Source organism: Nothobranchius furzeri, chromosome 1 (assembly GCF_043380555.1).
Source record: "Nothobranchius furzeri strain GRZ-AD chromosome 1, NfurGRZ-RIMD1, whole genome shotgun sequence".
In the NCBI taxonomy this organism is placed as follows: domain Eukaryota; kingdom Metazoa; phylum Chordata; class Actinopteri; order Cyprinodontiformes; family Nothobranchiidae; genus Nothobranchius; species Nothobranchius furzeri.
This window is the reverse complement of record NC_091741.1, coordinates 27,477,606-27,496,250: the sequence shown is the minus strand read 5'-3', so window position 1 is coordinate 27,496,250 and position 18,645 is coordinate 27,477,606. Positions and strand designations below refer to the sequence as shown.

At 45.0% G+C, this 18,645-nt stretch overlaps 1 protein-coding gene across 2 annotated transcripts in view; it reads left to right on the top strand.

Moving 5' to 3' along the window:
* The window catches only part of LOC107397113 (transmembrane protein 182), a 30,720-nt gene extending 25,038 nt beyond the window's left edge, over window positions 1-5,682 (top strand). For both annotated transcript variants that reach the window (XM_054738367.2, XM_015940523.3), the window contains 3 exons: window positions 3,856-3,942; window positions 4,821-4,958; window positions 5,204-5,682. In XM_054738367.2, the coding sequence (XP_054594342.1) occupies window positions 3,856-3,942; window positions 4,821-4,958; window positions 5,204-5,424 (446 nt within the window). In that variant the 3' untranslated portion in view covers window positions 5,425-5,682. The remainder of the gene's footprint in view (window positions 1-3,855; window positions 3,943-4,820; window positions 4,959-5,203) is intronic.
* The last annotated feature ends 12,963 nt before the right edge of the window (window positions 5,683-18,645 follow it).

Sequence of the window (18,645 nt, the reverse complement as noted above, 5' to 3'; positions counted from 1 at the left end):
TGGTCTGTGGGTCTCCGGAGGCAGCAGACAGGTACCGGATAGCCAAGCGGGGTGCAGCAGTGGCAGTTGCCGAGGCAAAATCTCGGGCGTGGGAGGAGTTTGGTGAGGCCATGGAGAAAGACTATCGATCGGCTCCAAAGAGGTTCTGGCAAACTGTCCGGCGCCTCAGGAGAGGAAGGCAGCAACTCGCTCACACTGTTTACAGTGGGGATGGGGAGCTGCTGACGTCAACTGAGGCTATAGTCGGACGGTGGAAGGAATACTTTGAGGAGCTCCTCAATCCCACCAATGCACATTCCGAGGAGGAACCAGAGCTGGGAGGCCTGGGGATGGACTGTCCGATCTCGGGGGCAGAAGTTGCTGAGGTAGTCAAACAACTACACAGCGGCGGAGCCCCGGGGGCGGATGAGGTTCGTCCTGGGTATCTCAAGGCTATGGATGTTGTAGGGCTGTCATGGTTGACACGTCTCTACAACATTGCGTGGTCATCGGGGGCAGTTCCTAGGGAGTGGCAGACCGGGGTGGTGGTCCCCATCTTTAAGAAGGGTGACCTGAGGGTGTGTTCCAACTATAGGGGGATCACACTCCTCAGCCTCCCTGGAAAGGTCTACTCCAAGGTACTGGAGAGGAGGGTCCGATCGATAGTTGAATCTCAGATAGAGGAGGAGCAATGTGGTTTTCGTCCTGGCCGTGGAACTGTGGACCAGCTCTATACCCTTGCAAGGGTGATGGAGGGGGCATGGGAGTTTGCCCAACCAATCCACATGTGCTTTGTGGATTTGGAGAAGGCTTATGACCGTGTCCCCAGGGGCACCCTGTGGGGGACGCTCCAGGAGTATGGGGTGGGTGGCTTTCTGTTAAGGGCCATTCAGTCCCTTTACCAGAGGAGCGTGAGTTTGGTCCGCATAGCCGGTAGTAAGTCGGACCTGTTCCCAGTGAGGGTTGGACTCCGCCAGGGCTGCCCTTTGTCACCGGTTCTGTTCATCACTTTTATGGACAGAATTTCTAGACGCAGCCGTGGTGTGGAGTGTGTCGAGTTTGGTGACAGGAGAATCTCGTCTCTGCTTTTTGCGGATGATGTGGTCCTCCTAGCTTCATCCAGCTCTGACCTTCAGCTCTTGCTGGGTAGGTTCGCGGCCGAATGTGAAGCGGCTGGGATGAGGATCAGCACCTCCAAATCTGAGACCATGGTTCTCGACCGGAAAAGGGTGGCTTGCCACCTCCGGGTCGGGGGAGAGGTCCTACCTCAAGTGGAGGAGTTTAAGTATCTCGGGGTCTTGTTCACGAGTGAGGGTAGGAGGGATCGGGAGATCGACAGGCGGATTGGTTCGGCGTCTGCAGTGATGCGGACGCTGAGCCGATCTGTCGTGAAGAAGAGGGAGCTGAGCCAGAAAGCCAGGCTCTCGATTTACCGGTCGATCTACGTCCCAATCCTCACCTATGGTCATGAGCTTTGGGTAATGACCGAAAGAACGAGATCGCGGATACAAGCGGCCGAAATGAGTTTCCTCCGTAGGGTGGCCGGGCTCAGCCTTAGAGATAGGGTGAGGAGCTCAGACATTCGGGAGGGACTCGGAGTAGAACCGCTGCTCCTCACTTCAACTGTGAGAGACAGAATGTGAAAAAAAATCCATGAATTCACATGGCAGGATTTTTAAAGAATTTATTTGTAAATCAGGGTGAAAAATAAGTATTTGTTCACTTCAAACAAGGAAAATCTCTGGCTCTCACAGACCTGTAACATTTTCTTTAAGAAGCTTTTCTGTCCTCCACTCGTTACCTGTATTAATGGCACCTGTTTGAACTCAATATCTGTATAAAAGACACCCGTCCACAGCCTCAAACAGTCAGACTCCAAACTCCACTATGGCCAAGACCAAAGAGCTTTCGAACGACACCAGGAAAAGAATTGTAGACCTGCACCAGACTGGGAAGAGTGAATCTACAATAGGCAAGCAGCTTGGTGTGAAAAAATCAACTGTGGGAGCAATTATCAGAAAATGGAAGACATGCAAGACCACTGATAATCTCCCTCGATCTGGGGCTCCACGCAAGATCTCATCCCGTGGGATCAAAATGATCATGAGAACGGTGAGCAAGAATCCCAGAACCACACGGGGGGACCTGGTGAATGACCTGCAGAGAGCTGGGACCACAGTAACAAAGGTCACCATCAGTAACACACTACAACGGCAGGGAATCAAATCCTGCAGTGTCTGACCTGTTCCGCTGCTGAAGCCAGTGCATGTCCAGGCCCGTCTGAAGTTTGCCAGAGAGCACATGGATGATACAGCAGAGGACTGGGAGAATGTCATGTGGTCAGATGAAACCAAAGTAGAACTTTTTGGTATAAACTCAACTCGTCGTGTTTGGAGGAAGAAGAATACTGAGTTGCATCCCAAGAACACCATACCTACTGTGAAGCATGGGGGTGGGAACATCATGCTTTGGGACTGTTTTTCTGCTAAGGGGACAGGACGACTGATCCGTGTTAAGGACAGAATGAATGGGGCCATGGATCGTGAGATTCTGAGCCAAAACCTCCTTCCATCAGTGAGAGCTTTGAAGATGAAACATGGCTGGGTCTTCCAACACGACAATGATCCCAAACACACCGCTCGGGCAACAAAGGAGTGGCTCCGTAAGAAGCATTTGAAAGTCCTGGAGTGGCCTAGCCAGTCTCCAGACCTCAACCCCATAGAAAATCTGTGGAGGGAGTTGAAAGTCCGTGTTGCTCGGCGACAGCCCCAAAACATCACTGCTCTCGAGAAGATCTGCATGGAGGAATGGGCCAAAATACCAGCTACTGTGTGTACAAACCTGGTAAAGACCTATAGTAATCGTTTGACCTCTGTTATTGCCAACAAAGGTTATGTTACAAAGTACTGAGTTGAATTTTTGTTATTGCTCAAATACTTATTTTCCACCCTGATTTACAAATAAATTCTTTAAAAATCCTGCCATGTGAATTCATGGATTTTTTTTTCACATTCTGTCTCTCACAGTTGAAGTGTACCTATGATGTAAATTACTGACCTCTGTCGTCATTTTAAGTGGGAGAACTTGCACAATCGGTGGCTGACTAAATACTTTTTTGCCCCACTGTATATATATATATATATATATATATATATATATATATATATATATATATATATATATATATATATATATATATATATATTGCTGTGGCCCCCAGAATCTGGGACTCTCTCTGTCTGAGCCTGAGATCAGTGGACTCAGTGGTCTCCTTTAAAAGCAGCTGAAAACTCACCTGTTCAGGCTTTGGTGTGACCTTCACCACCCTCTCCTTACTCCGCCCTCCCCAGGATCCACTGATTTCCCTCTTTCCCATTCACTCTCTCGCTCTTTCTTTATATTTTTAATCACAGTCGTCAATTTTTGCTCATTTAAAACATTTTTAATCGTTTTCTAAATCTTTATTATATTTTAAAAAATGTATTTTTGTGAAGCGCCTCGTGATTTTTTTTCTTGAGAGGCGCTATAAAAAAGAGAATTTTCTTTCTTTCTTATTTATGTTGGGCTTGTGCTATTTGGAGAAAATGCCTGAGGGCCCCTTATCTGGTTCCTGGGGGCACCAGGTTGGTGGCCCCTGATCAAGGTAATCACAGACGGCCAATGACTGTTTCTCTTAGGGGCAGGATGGTTTAGATACCTTTGTTCTCTGAATGTGTGAAATCATCATTTTAAATCTGCTGATCAGTTTAGTCGGTTACTGAGATGTTTGCTGATTTGAAGAATTAAAGTGTGACCAACACGCCTATAAGGGGGACTTATTTGAGGCTTTTCCAGTCTTTTTTAAACAAACCCTTTCAACTGTCCCAATCACGCCAGATCAGAAGCTGTGCACCCGTGGCTACCTCTTCCCTCTGCCAGTTGCACACGAAAACGTTCCTGATCCAGCATTTGATGCTACTGCAGGTAACTGAGTCAGTCAGCACGCACATGCATGCAAACACGTGAAGGGCTAATTCACATACATGATGCTGGAAGACTAGAGAAGTTGTCAGTGACACATGAATAACCAGAGGACCAGTCTCTCGTTCCAGCATCTTGTGTACGTAGCAGTTTCATCCATTAGCTAACTAAAATTAGCTTTTGCTTTATGGCTATTTGTCAAAGTTAGAACTATTCTTTTATAATGAAAAGGCAACAGAAGCTCAAACTTCTGGTTCCTGTTAAGATCTGCAGAATCTCCCAGCAGAACTCCGCACCATGTGTCCCTCCTGTCTGCTAAGATCAGGAAACCGAGGCTACGATTCACACAGGATCACCAGAACTGGACCACGAGAGACGGGAAAACCCTTCCTGATCTGATGAGTCTGGATTTTAGCTGTTGGGTCAGAATCTGAAAGCATGCATCCATCCTTCCTTATATCAATGCACAGTGGTGGGGGTGTAATGGTGTGGGGGAGATGTCCTTGTTCCACTCTGGACCCTTTAGTCCCACCTGAGGCTGATTTAAACACCACAGCCTACCTATTGTGGGCCATGCCTATCCCTTCATGCCCACATGGACCCATCTTCTGGTGGCTACTTCCAGCAGGATCATGCACCCCCCAACGACCTCCACAGCCACCCGATCTCTAGTCCAGAACCTTTGGGATGTGGTTGAACGGAAGCTTCTTGTCATAGGTGGAGCTGTGCGATGATGTCATATCAGTCTGGACCAGAACCTCTCCTCATATAGAACCAACCTACATAAGCAGATTTGGCCATGAAAGATTATATTAGCTCAAGTCTCCCTAAACCTGACTTCCGTCATGCTTTTGTGAACTCTCTCCCTGTGCTTCCTGCAGTGTTCCGGGGGTTCTGGACCGTTTTCATCATCCTTGGGCTGTTTGCAGCTCTGGTGGGAAGCTTCCTCCTGGTCTGCGGTGTTCCCTTCATCAGCCACAAGCTCTACAAAGTGGGCGGAGCTTTCCTGATCGCAGCTGGTAAATATAAACTTCTGTTGGCTACATGAGTGGAGTTAAAATAGGTCCTGCCAGCAGAGAAATGCAGAATATTCACACACAAACATGTCAGCTGTTTGTTCTAGTCACATGATTAACATGCTTCAAACACAGACAGCAGCAGGTGCCCCTCTGCTGTTTCCCCAGCTGGTGGAAACATCGCTGCCGTGGCAACAGCAGAAATGATCATGGCTGCATTCCCCTGATTCTCTGTAAACCCTCTGCAGGTTGCCTTTTCTTGTCCACGCTTCTGTTCTACGCCCTGTGGGTGGAGCTGGTGGATGTGAGGAGCTATATTCTGCAGGAGAGGAGAGCGTGGTGTCCAGATGCTTACGTGGACGTGTACTACGGCCAGTCGTTCATGGTGGCGGCGGCCGGCGTGCCTCTGGAGATCTCGTCTGGGCTGGTCTTCATGCTGGTGGGGCGTGCGCTCCGTTCCAGACAGTGAGCCGCGTTAGAGCGAGGAACTGACATTTCTACGTCCTGCACTGGGACTCACAGCACACCTACTGGACAGGAAGTGGTTTACATGCACTCATAATGAACATGAACTCCTCTGGTCCTACAACGATTTAGAACAACGTAGACGATTGCAGGTTTCTATTCTAATTTAAATATGGAAACATTATAGAATTTCTTCATATGAATGAAATAAAAGTGATAACGTGAGCCTGTTTTCCCAGAGAGCATGATGGGAAACTGAAAACCAATGTTTTTTTCTTTTTCTAAAAGGAGAGCCCATCTTTTATATTAATCAGGTTTTAAAATAACGCCTGAATCTGAAACTGGATTACACAAAACAATCCTTTTGCTTTCAAATTATTTTGTAAAAACCAAGAAAAAAACTTAAACATTCATGCTTTCATAAATTTAAATGAATAATTTAAAGCAAAGGGGAAAAAAAGACTCAAAGTCCCATTTTACTTTTGACGCCATGTCCACCATGAGACAACCTGAAACACTAGAGATTATAAGACAAGCACCACTGCTCTGTCATCTTGCACGAATGTTTTCACCACTTCATACGTGCACAACATTTAATAAGTGTTAAATGCAAACGACAAGCCTGCGGAGCATAAGGGGGATGAACAGGGTCCTAACATCCAAGGAGCCACAGCAGGAATCCCTGGAGGGACAGGAGATGGATCGGATCAGCTGGTCTGGGTTGGACCAGGTCTGTGTGTGTGTGTGTGGGTGTGGGTGGGGGTGGGGTGGGGTGGGGGGGGGTTGGGGCAGGGACACACGAGTACAATCAGAGACTACCAGCTGGTGTTTGCTTTAGCGTCCTGCTGCCTTACTGCTGCCCTGATTTTAGTTGAAAGTCTTGAAATTTAACCCACATGTTTGAACTTTGACCTACTGAGTGATGTCATCAGGAAATACTGTATTACCTCTTTTTACAAGTGTCCCTGAAGCATTAATCTGCTTTAAAAGGGATTTTTCTACCACCAGGAAGTGTTTTTTTAAGTATTCACCATCTCAACCATTCTACATTAATTGCTGAACAACCTCAGTTTGGAAAAATAGATATGTTATCTCCTAAAGCATGGGTCTTCCGCCCAGGGCCCAATGATCCCACCTGATCCACAGATCGTTGCCAGCTCACACGCAGATAACGCTTAGAACATCTACAGTATATACACTGGTGGGGTAATTTATTTTGAAAAACCATGCAATAAATCTTACAGGACTGAGGCGCTAACTGCTGGTGTGAGGACAAGGCCAACACGTGCCGACCACCCAAAATATTTAAGATTTCAAAAATTTCACAACAGTTCATGAAATAAATGATTGTTTACATGCAAATGTGTGATGGTTTGCAATGGCTCAAACATGTGGGGCAAAACAAATGGTAAAAAAAATAAATGCTCCTTTGAACTTTTGCACTGAAATCCTATTTTAATCACTTGTCTTCTGCAGCAAGTCCCGACTCTTTCATTCTAATAACAGTGGACCAGCAGAGAGAGCTCCAGCCCAATTCTTCACACTTCCTCTCATCGATGCTGCAAGGAAGAAAAATGTGGAATCAGTTGGTGGAAAGAAGAGGAAAGTGAAGGAAAAGAAAGTAATTAGTGAGCGGAGTACTGAGCTAGAACCCCGGCTGGTTCACTGACTGCAGCTCTTCCTAATCATAGTTAATGAACTCCTCCTCTGTCATCTGCAACAACAGAAGCACACCATCACTACATTTAGGGAAGACGAGACAGTGCACTTTAAGTGGCAGCAATTATGGCGTTAAGACATATTAGTAGCTAAGATTACACACTAGAAATGTGAAATTAAAGTAACGGATGCTTTCAGATGGAGACGTCCCGTAGAAAGTCCTACATCTGACTCGCACTGAGAGGACAGGTAGATGTAATTCCAGGCACGGCAGCAGGCTGTGAGTCCAGGTGATCTGTCAGACAGCAAACAGCAGGATGTGGTCTCACACACTGCTGGGAAAATTAACCCTACGCCGACCCCTCGGCCCTTCATCCTTCACAGCGCCTGGACTGAACACCGGTGGGCTCTAATCCAGTCGGGGGGTGGGGGGGGGGGGGGGGATACTCAGGGAGAGCCCTTTTCTTCCTCTACCTCCACAAGTGAGCTGATTACCTGCTCGCTCTCTCTCTCTCTCTCTCTCTCTCTCTCTCTCTCTCTCTCTCTCTCTCTCTGTGTGTGTGTGTGTGTGTGTCAGCCTGACAGGCACAGCTCCTTATGCTCTTGTGTTTGTCTCACAAAACTTGTGCAGGAAGTTTGTCTCGGAGTAGACAGCTGATTTGTAAAAGTTGGACAGTGTTATGAGTGGACACACGGTCCCTGCGGACATCTCAGACCACATGTTGGACTTGGACGAGGACGAAGACCTGGAGGTTTACAGTAAGGTAAAGCGGAGCTCCTTTAAACCAAATAAACTCCCTCAGTCTGGTTTACTCTGGTTGCTCTTTAGCCTCATCTCTCTGTAACTTTTAACTTAACACATAACGACTTAAAAAACAGAAACTTAACATTCCCTCAGAACGTCTAGAATCAGGCGACTCTTCAAAATAAAAGTCTTGTCCGTGCTGACTCCAGAGTATTCAGCTTCCTCTACCTCCACGAGTGGGCTGATTACCTGCTCTCTCTCTCTCTCTCTCTCTCTCTCTCTCTCTCTCTCTCTCTCTCTCTCTCTCTCTCTCTCTCTCTCTCTCTCTCTGTGTGTGTGTGTGTGTCGGCCTGACAGGCACAGCTCCTTCCAGATAAAGGTCTTTTCTCCTGTCAAAAACTGACTGTCCAGATGAGAACTGATAGGAGAGAAAAAGTGAGCCTCATGGCATCACTTTTGCGTTGTTGTCTCTTTTGTAAACCCCAAATCCCCATTGAACACACTCACCCTCTCTTTAACGCCCCCACCCCCGCATGCACACACACACACACACACACACACACACACACACACACACACACACAGAGCTAATCTCTGTTGGGGTGGGGGGTTTCTGAGGCAGTGGAAGGAGCAGGTGGAGGGATAAAAAGGGATGCTGTGTGTTTGCTCCATGAAGAAAACTCTCACATTAAAGACTTTCAAACTCCTCAGACACACACACACACACACACACACACACACACACACACACACACACACACACACAGATAATGTCTGAGACAGTCAGCGATCCTGCTTTCATTAACCTCAGGATGACAGGATCACTAACATGATGGTGATGTGTCTCAGTCCAGCAGCTTCAGCAGACTTATTAGTAAAGTATGTTTGTTATCCATGAGCGGGTTACGCTGCTGCTGAAAAGAGAAATGACAGCAAAACTTCAAAAGTGCTGGTGCGTGAAATCTGAAGAAAAGATGTTTGGGACAAAAAGCAAAGAAACATTTTGTTTCTACGTATGACAGGAAAATAAAATCACTGAGGGTGCCGTTGCTTGCGTGAGATGGGCTTGCTTTTTGCATATTTGTTAGAGTGACGGAAAACTACAGTAGGAAGCTGAACAGACCTCTTCAAAATAAAAGTATCTGTAAAAACTGAACCAATATAAAAATATTTGTTCTCAGATTGTTTTAGCCAGTGTTTCAGACCTTAATGCACTACTGGAGGTGGATATTTAAGTTGCTATAATAGCAGTCAGTCTTACTCATGTTCCTAAAAACTCTTTATTTTCAGTCTTTTCTGACGAACACATGAAGTAAAATCTAAACGGAAACAGGCAATGCAACTAGAAGAAACAGAAGCAGAACCTTTGTCTCTTGAGATAAACCATCGACTTGAAGCCGGGACGTTTCTCTAAAAAAAGACCCTGCATTTCCTACCAGCTATCGCCCAATTTCTCTTATTAATGTTGATCTCAAAATAATTTGTAAAGCCCTGACAAAAAGATTAGAGAAGGTAACCCCCTTCATAATACACCCTGACCAAACTGGTTTCATTAAGGGTAGACAGTCATCCACAAACTCACGTAGATTACTTAATTTGACAGATTTCTCTTACAGTAGAAACATAGAAACTCGTATATTATCTCTAGATGCAGAAAAAGCTTTTGATAGAGTTAACTGGAAGTTCTTATTTGCAACTTTACATAAATTTGGTTGTGGGAACTTCTTCATAAACATGCTACAAACATTATACAGGTCACCAACAGCACGTGTCAGGACGAACGACCAAATATCAGCTAGCTTCTGTCTTCAGAGGGGGACCAGGCAGGGATGCCCACTCTCCCCCTCACTATTTGCTATCTTTATTGAACCACTAGCAGCAGCAAATAGGCAAACAACAGATATTAAAGGGATAAAGTGTAAGATAATAGAACATAAGATCAGTCTTTATGCAGACGATGTTTTACTCTTTCTCCAGAATTCTCAATCCTCTCTCTCCCATTCAATAGAACTGATAAACTCTTTTTCCAGAGTTTCAGATTACTCTATAAACTGGTTAAAATCCACAGTTCTACCAATTAATTTCTCATTTGTCAATTTGCTTAATACACAGTTGGAGTCAGGGAATATCACATACCTGGGAATTAATGTCTCTCCCAAGTTAGCGGATCTAACCAAACTAAACTACATCCCACTTTTAAAGAAAGTGGAAGATGATCTTGCAAGAGGGAAATCCTTACCAATATCACTCATGGGGAGAGTTGCTACAATTAAAATGATGGTCTTACCCAGAATAAATTACTTATTTTCAATGATCCCAAACAAACCACCAGCTGACTGGTTTAAATCTCTGGACTCCTCAATTACTAAATTCCTTTGGCAAGATAAACCCCCACGAATTAGCTTAAAACGCTTCAGAAGACCAAAGACAGAGGAGGACTGGATTTACCCAACTTTTATTATTATTTCTTAGCCAACAGGCTGCAATATATACCAAGATGGTTGCAAGATAACCCATTAGACGAGTCCTGGTTAGATATAGAACACACTTTGCAATACGATAGAGCTTTCAGACTTACCATTTATTAGCTCAAGCATAAGAAAACATGAAGGCTTCAAAAGTATTAGTATCAGCACTTCTCTGACAGCATGGTGGGAGTATCTTAAAATGACAGAGTCTTCACTAGTACCATGCAGACGCACACCTATCTGGAATAATCCTGACATTTTGCCAAACAACAAAATGATGAACCTTCCGGACTGGAAAAATAAAGGAATCCTATACCTGGAACACATATATGAAGGACTGGACTTCATCCCATTTAATAGAATAGTCTCCCAATTTGGAATGGATAAGAATAGCTTTTTAGAATATCACCAAATTAAATCTGAAGTCAAAAAAAATTTAAGCTCAATAAAAAAGAATTACAAACACCACCAAGGGTATTAGACTTCTATAATCTCAACCCCCCCAAACTACTGTCTAAAGCATATAAGACACTGTCCAATAGAATAGTAATCCCTATTGAAAAATGGGAGGTGGATCCATCAGTTAGCTTTGACCAGGACTTCTGGTCCCAAACTTGTTTAAAAACTTTTTAAATGATCAGACACCCCAATTTACAATTAATTCAGTACAAAATTCTACACAGAGTACACTATACTGGTCATCGGATGTTCAAGATGGGGTTGGTGTCGTCTGACACCTGTACACACTGCTCAAACAACGTTCCTGACAATCACATTCATGCACTGTGGTCCTGCCCACCTGTCCAGGAATTTTGAGGTAGAGTGTGTGAAGACCTGTCCTTCGGGTCCTGACATGTATGCTGCCGGGAAGAAGACAGGAACATGCAGCAGTGCCTGGCCCGGGTTCAGGGGCCTCGAGTAGACCATGGCTCCTCTGCCGTTCCATCACAGGGGAGGGGGAGGTCCAGGAGGGGGAGGAACCAACCTTACCTGGATGTCCCATGTCTTATATATTCTGGAAGTTGTGCAAATGCAGGGATGGGCGTAGGTATTCTGCTGGGGTGGGGCTGGGTTGGTGCCCTCGGACGCCGTGAGGCTCTGTAATGCTGCTGCTTTGGGTCCTGGCAGGATGGGCTGGGGTCTCCATGCCCTGGGTGGCAGTTTGACTATTTGCCCGCACTGCCCGCTCACCACAGCCATGGAATACACCTCATCAACGCACAACACTATATTGGAGCAGGCGGAGGGAGACTAGGGGTCTTAGCCACCTCTGTTGTTTCTTGGCTTCCCGGGGCTGGAGGCTAGGAGGGAGATCTGGCCGTCTGGTTGGGGTCTGGGGTGGTGGGTTGCTGTGCTCAGCGTTGGGGGGGGGGGGGGGGGGGGGCGGGGGGAGCCTGCTCAATAGCACTCCAGCAGAAAGGGTCAAACTCTGGTAACCGGTGATGGTTGTACCCCATGTGCAGCAGTACCGGGACCAGAGTGAATAGGGTGTGTATGGGGAGCATGAGTGGGTGTCCGGCGTGCATTTTTGTAAGTCTTGGGTTGTATGTGCATGTGTGAGCATGAGGGAGGGAGTGTGTGACTGTGTTTGTGTATGACTGTATATGTCAGGTGGGGCCTTTGACTCCTCCCCTTTCCTGGGACTTCTTTTGATGATATAGATCTTCGTCTCCCCTCCCCCTACCACACCTGGTGTGAGGGGTTGTGCCATGGTCTGCCTGAGTGTTTGTGGCTCCCGGGTCTGGGGGTTTAAGATTTTGGCGTCTGCCTGATAGATCCCGGTGGCTGCCTGGTGGGGTCTGGGTCCCTGGGCTCTGCTGTGTCCCTGGCGGGGGTGGTCGCCCCTGGGTCCCGGGCCGCTGGGGCAGCGTCTGGATCTCTGGGACTTGGAGCTCCCCCCGTCTCCTGTGCATCTTTGGGGGGCGGATCTGTGGTCCCTCGCACTCTCTGTTGGACGCTCCTAAAGAGAAACCTTACATATACAAGCGTGGGTATACACACACAGGTGCTCACATGGTGCTCTCAAAAGTATGGGCTTGGGAACGTTAAACACAGGTCTTAAGGCTGTGGTGGGCACTTAATGCACTGTGATTTATTATCTTGTGATTCTTCAGTTAAGCAATGTTGATTTTATATTTCTTCATCAAGTTGACGCAGTGATAGCTTGATCTTGTTGTATTGTTGTTGTGTCCCTTTTTTTTGTTTGTTTTTTGCTTTTTTTCTTGTCTCTTTCTGCAGGTCTACAAGCGGACTCTTGTTCATTATTGTTTATTTTTGTGGAACCCCCCCCCCCTCCCCCCTCTCTCCCCACCTTTTGTCTTTTCCTTTCTCTTTCACCTCTGTCTCCGTGTCTGGTCGGAATTACAAAGCATTCAAAAACAATAACAATAAAGTTTTAAGTATCAGGCGTGACATTAAAAGCAGACGCTTTGATGCTCCACCTGAGAGTAAATCTGGAAGGCTTGTTACCAGCATTCAGACATTAATTCTGTTTGCTTCACAGCCAGACAGGACACGGTTTAAATAAATAAATAAAAAATTAAAAAAGGTGAGTTATTTTAAAGTTTCTTTGTCTGGAACATCTTTTAATTACTAAATTGGGCAAATTAACTTACTGGAAGTCTTTTCTTCATTGGACGAAATAAGAGACTTTATCCCAAATAGAGCATGCATGCAGATACGATTTCACTGTTTAAACATGATGTTAATATAAAATAGCAATTAATTATAACATTTTGTGGATTTCATAAAGAAAATATGAAGTTCAGAAGGAAATTTGTCAATTAAAACTCATTTGGATCCGCTTTTGTGCAAAAGGGTCGACTTTAAAAGCTAACAGCTAATCTGACTGGTGTCACAAAATGGATTGCTGCAGCTTTAAACAAGTTTATATGAATGTTATCCTATGAACTTATGAACTTTGACACTCGTGCTTCGTTCACACCGTTAATTCAGCAGAAATCTGCAGTTTTTCCTGCAGGCATCGTCCCAGGCTGCACCAGCTGCTGCTGTTTGTGCTGCAGGTATCTGAAGAATTCAGGTAAAAATTGTGTCGGTGTTCAGGTTTGTGAAACAGTGAATCGCTGTTGAAATTTCAAGATTGAAAATGTTATAATACTCGAACGCTCATTGGTAGCTGTAGAGCAACCTGGTATACACGTTTTTCTGTGCTCAAATTTCAATCCAAAGTGTGATTTCTGCAGGTGTTTTATGTTTTTACAGGTAATGCATGCGCTGACCGTCAGACTTGAACGCTTGAGGCTGAATCTGCAGAGTCCTGTTACATAAACGATTCGAGCTAGCTGTTCGTTACATTTCAGGAACAAGCTAAGTTAAAATCTTTTTTCTGGTTCCATCAAGTCGAGTTATTTTTTGGGGGGAAAAATGTTCAGATCCAAAAATAAAGACTAGTGAACCAAACCTCTTTCCACACAGACTCAGACATGTTTTTGGCTTCTCTTCCAACCAACAGCAGGAGGAACATTTCACTATTAAAGGAAAACTGGACTTCATTAGATGGCAGACTCGGAGACATTACAACATCAGAAAAAACAACAAAAAATTCTTTAAAAAAGGTTCTTTGAACAGGATGATTATGGTCTTAAACATTTCAGAATTCACACCGGACCTCCTAGCTAATTTAAAAACCAAAGGTGTTTTCTTTGTCTGTAATTACAGTAACTAAAACTTAAAAAAATGTTTGGAGTCACCTCAAATGAACCTTAAAAGGATAACCCAGATCCGTGGGACAACCTCCCTGGACGCTGCCACAGCAGGAATATTGATGACAAATCAAAGAGAGGGATAATCTGAATGGTAACAAAAAAGTCCAGAAAAACGTCTAAAGAGATCCAAGGTGATCTTAAGGCTCAAAGAACATCAGTGTCAGATCGCACCATCCGTCGTCGGTTGAGTCAAAGTGGACTAGATGGGAGACGACCAAGGAGGACACCATTGTTAAAAAAAACATTAAAGCCAGACTGGAATATGCCAGACTACATGTTGACAAGACTTAAAGCTTCTGTCCTGTAAACAAATGAGACAAAAATGGACGTTTTTAATAAGGCACATCAGCTCCATGCTCACATTTGGAAAAATGAAGCGTATCAAGGAAAGAACACTGTCCCTACTGTGAAACATGGAGGAGGCTGTATTATGTTCTGGGCTGCTTTGCTGCATTTGACAAAGGGTGTCTTGAATCGGTAAAGGGGACAATGAAATCTCAAGACTATCAAAGGATTCTGGAGATAAATGTGCTGGCCAGTGTCAGGAAGCTTGGTCTCGCAGGTCATGGGTCTTGCAACAGGACAATGAGCCAAAACACACAGCTAAACACACCCAAGGATGGCTAAGAGGAAAACATTGGACTAATCTAAAGTGGCCTTCTATGAGTCCTGACCTCAATCCTATTGAACGTCTTTGGAAGGAGCTGAAACACGCCGTCTGGAAAAGGCGCCCTTCAAATATGAGACAACGGAAGCAGTTTGCTGATTAGAAGTGGGCCAAAATACCTGCTGAGAGGTGCAGAAGTTTCACTGACAGTTACAGAAACCGTTTGATTGCAGTGGTTGCCTCAAAAGGTCGTGCAACAAAACATGAAGTTAGGGGTACCATCATTTTTGTCCAGGTCTGTTCCGTGAGTTTATTTTGTATTGTGCGTCTTTATTGCAAACTATCCTCCCCAGCTTCCCTTTTTCTAAAGAAAATGAGAAGAAGCCGAAGAGAAGAAGAGAAAGAGGCGAAGGAGGGAGACGGTGGGGGGTGCGATTAGTTTCAGGGTTCTAGGCCACTTGATTGGCAGTTGGCAGCATATGGAGCTGTGAGGAAGGTTTGCCCACGCTCACTTCTGAGGAAACAAATATTTGCCTGAAGGGGAGCGAGAACGAGGGAGAGAAAAAAAATATTAATTAGTTTGCAAGACGCACCGAGAGATAAAAGCCGGCAAGACGTAGCCATCAAAAGGCTGCAGTTAGCTGCAAAATGGAAATTTTCCCCAAGTTGACAGATCCAGCCGGCTGCTAACAGAGCTGAGGGGAAGAATAACACATGTGAGCTGAGGAAGCACTGAGGTGCACAAACAAAAGAACCCCACACGAAGTCGACATTAACATCTGTGCATGAGTTAACACATTCCGAGCAAAATTAACATTTAGATTTAAAATTTTCACACTCCTGTACCCGCTGAAATTACGTCTGAAATACAATCTCCACATCAAAAACGCAACTGATCGGAGACAATGCTCGCACGTATCTGCTCACGGTAAACACTGAGGCGCCGCAGACCAAAATATAATACGCAATCAGGTGGGCCAATAAAAAATTACATTTGGAGTTAGAACAAACATTTGAATGAGACATAAAAACCTTGTTGTGATGAGAGGAGAGACGCCAGAGAAGATCGATATGAATCAGTCAGTTTGTGATGGATTCAAACAGCAGCTGACTTCCCACCTTAAACCTTGTACATGTACTTCTGTCCTCTTTAAAGTGGCAGTGTGTAGTTTCCTGGCACTAGGGGGCAGTACATACATTTCAGGGTAGGTTCACGCCAACATTTGATGGCCCTTCAGTTACTTCCATTCAGAAAATTCAATGCCAATTGTAGTGGATCTGATTGGGGTCCTGCGCCTGCCGATGACATCATCACTACGGCAATACCACTCGGCCAAAATATATTGCATCTCTTTTTCGATTCTGTTCTTTTTCATATATTTTGTAAAGCAGCTTTATTGTTGAATTTGTGTTTCTTACTGCCTAAATATTTTTGAACGTGGTAATGTAACTTCCGTACGTCCAGCCAGTCATCTAGTGTGATGTCATCAAAAGGCGCCGAGCCGGCCAGTAAGAAACATGGGGTGTTTCTCAATGTCAAGGCGCCTGGCCTTGCGAGGCGGTGTCTTGCTAGGCCAGGCTCCTTGCTTACGAGGACACTGTCCTTCCAAGGTCAAAGAAAATGGTTAAATAGAACAGACTTGCATCACGTGACCGCGGCTTCCACGGTGGTCACGTAACTTCTCGTGACACGGGAGATAACGTTATATTATATATGTATTAGTTTCAATATAAATATATAACATGCCTTTTACTTTTAAAATTGTGTGTATATTTGTTAAATTAAAAATATGAGTGAGTTACTACCCACTAGCCACCAAAGCTGCATCTACTAAGCTACTAACCAACCATAGATAACTTCTTTGGATCTCAAAGGACATTTTAAATTAGTTGACTTACTTTTAAACTTGAAAATGGCTTCTGATCCGCCGTCTTTTTTAAAATACTGTGGTGTATTCTGGGTAGTTTTTGACCAAGGCTAGGCTACAAGACACCTCCCGTGTATCCTTGCTCAGCTAGCTAAACGGCTAACAAACGGCAAACAGACGCTTCGGTAGAACATGAACATTGGAACACTCTTGGCGGCTCCCGATGACGTGTCTCCTAGGCAACCGGGGCGGGGCCAAGACATCAAGGCAAGGTTCCTTGGCATTGAGAAACACCCATCGTGTCATCCCCAAAGACGCTAAACCTGTCCCCCATCTTATGTACTTTAGACTCGATTTTTATGGGTATAATGTACAAAGCCACTGATGATGTCATGGTTTTTCATTTTCAACGTTTTGATAGATATTTGCACAGATTACTGGTAAAATAAAAAACACACATTGTCTCTAGGTTCACTCTCCAGCTCTTCCTGGGCATTATAAGACATCCCAGGCCAGGTTTCCACCAGATGCATATTCACCTCGTAATGTCATCGAAGCGCAATGCACAAACAATGGCAGCCATTAAAGTTGACTGAATTGTTTCCACTTGGCGCAGAGCGGCACATCTCGTGTGTGTCTAAAACCTGCAGAGTTGCATCCTTTGCATCCATTTTATGATACGCTTCCAGAAAGCTTTACAGTTCAGATCCAGCCAGCAATGTGTCCTACATGGAGTCAGTGAAGCACATGGCAACTTTCATAGACTTCTCGTTGCCTAACTGGTAAAAAAAAAAAAAAAAAAAACATAAGGCGTCATTACTGGTGATGCCTCCATGGTGGGGATAAACAGAACAGGAAACAAAGACCTTTTGGATACATGCTGCTGCCTATTCCTTGGTGGTTATCATGTGAACTGGTGAAATCTCTCATGACCCGCAGATCTGCAGTAATCCCATGACCTCGCTAGACCAGCTGAGTGGAACGCATTTGCAGCCGTCTGGAACAGGTGTGCAGAAGAACGAGCGTATCATCGCAGAGAGAGCGAGAGAATGCATGTGCATAAGTGTGATCTGGAGGGATCAACCAAAGCAGCAGGTTTTAAGGTGGAAATAGATGATAGAGTTTTGAGTTTAAGGGTATTTGGTAGATTGTTCCAGTCATATACTGCTGCGAAGCGAGAGGACAGGTGGAGATGAGCTCATGATGATGTTCTTCTCACTAGACCTAGTGTGATTTTTATTATAGGTGAGGTGGAGATGAGAGAGCAGATAGACTGGTAATGTAATATGAATTGTTTTATAGACAACGAGAAACAGAGTTTTTGAGGAATAATCTCAACAGTATGGCTAGCAAGATCTAGCAGTTCAGAAATGACCAGCATCAGCCAATCTTCTCTGGAGAACATTTAGACAGCAGAGTCAGAACAAAAGTAAACCGGCTCAGTGGCCTAGTGGTAGAGTGTCCACCCTGGGTCTGGGAGGTCGGGGTTCAAACCTGGTCAGGTCATACCAATGGGACCCAATGCTTCCCAGCTTGACACTACGCGTTAAGGGATTTGGATTGGGGAATTAAACCACCAAACAGTTCCCAAGCACAGCCATTGCTGCAGCTAACTGTTGTAATTTCACCAGTGTGTGATGACGACTAATGCCTTATGCACACTGGAAGCAAAGGCGGAGTGAAACGGCACGGCTTAAAATAGAATCCGTTATAGTGGAGCGTAACAAACCAGCCGCGACGCAGAAGCAGCACGCCTCACCTCTAAAGATGGGATCGGGTTCTGTTTTTTTCCACGAGTCGCTTCTGGGATGCGTCGATTTCCACAGTTAACATTGGGCACAGTTTCAATATATAATATATATTCAAATAAAAGTATTGTAGCGATGCAGTTTCATATGTGTTAAGCTTACGTGTGACCTAACGACTTATTTACTCACAGCACTGTTCAAGAAGTGCGACGGTGTGTTTTTCAAAGCTTTATTCCTGGCAGTGGAGAGGAACAACATCCTCTATGACATCAAACAGCGACATAAAACGGGATTTACTTCTTTTTGGTTTAATGGCAGACGGCTTAAACAAACCGTAACCTTTGAAGTCTTGAGGGATTGTGTGGTCTCACGAGTCGAGTGAGGAGCACGGCAGAGAAGCTGCTC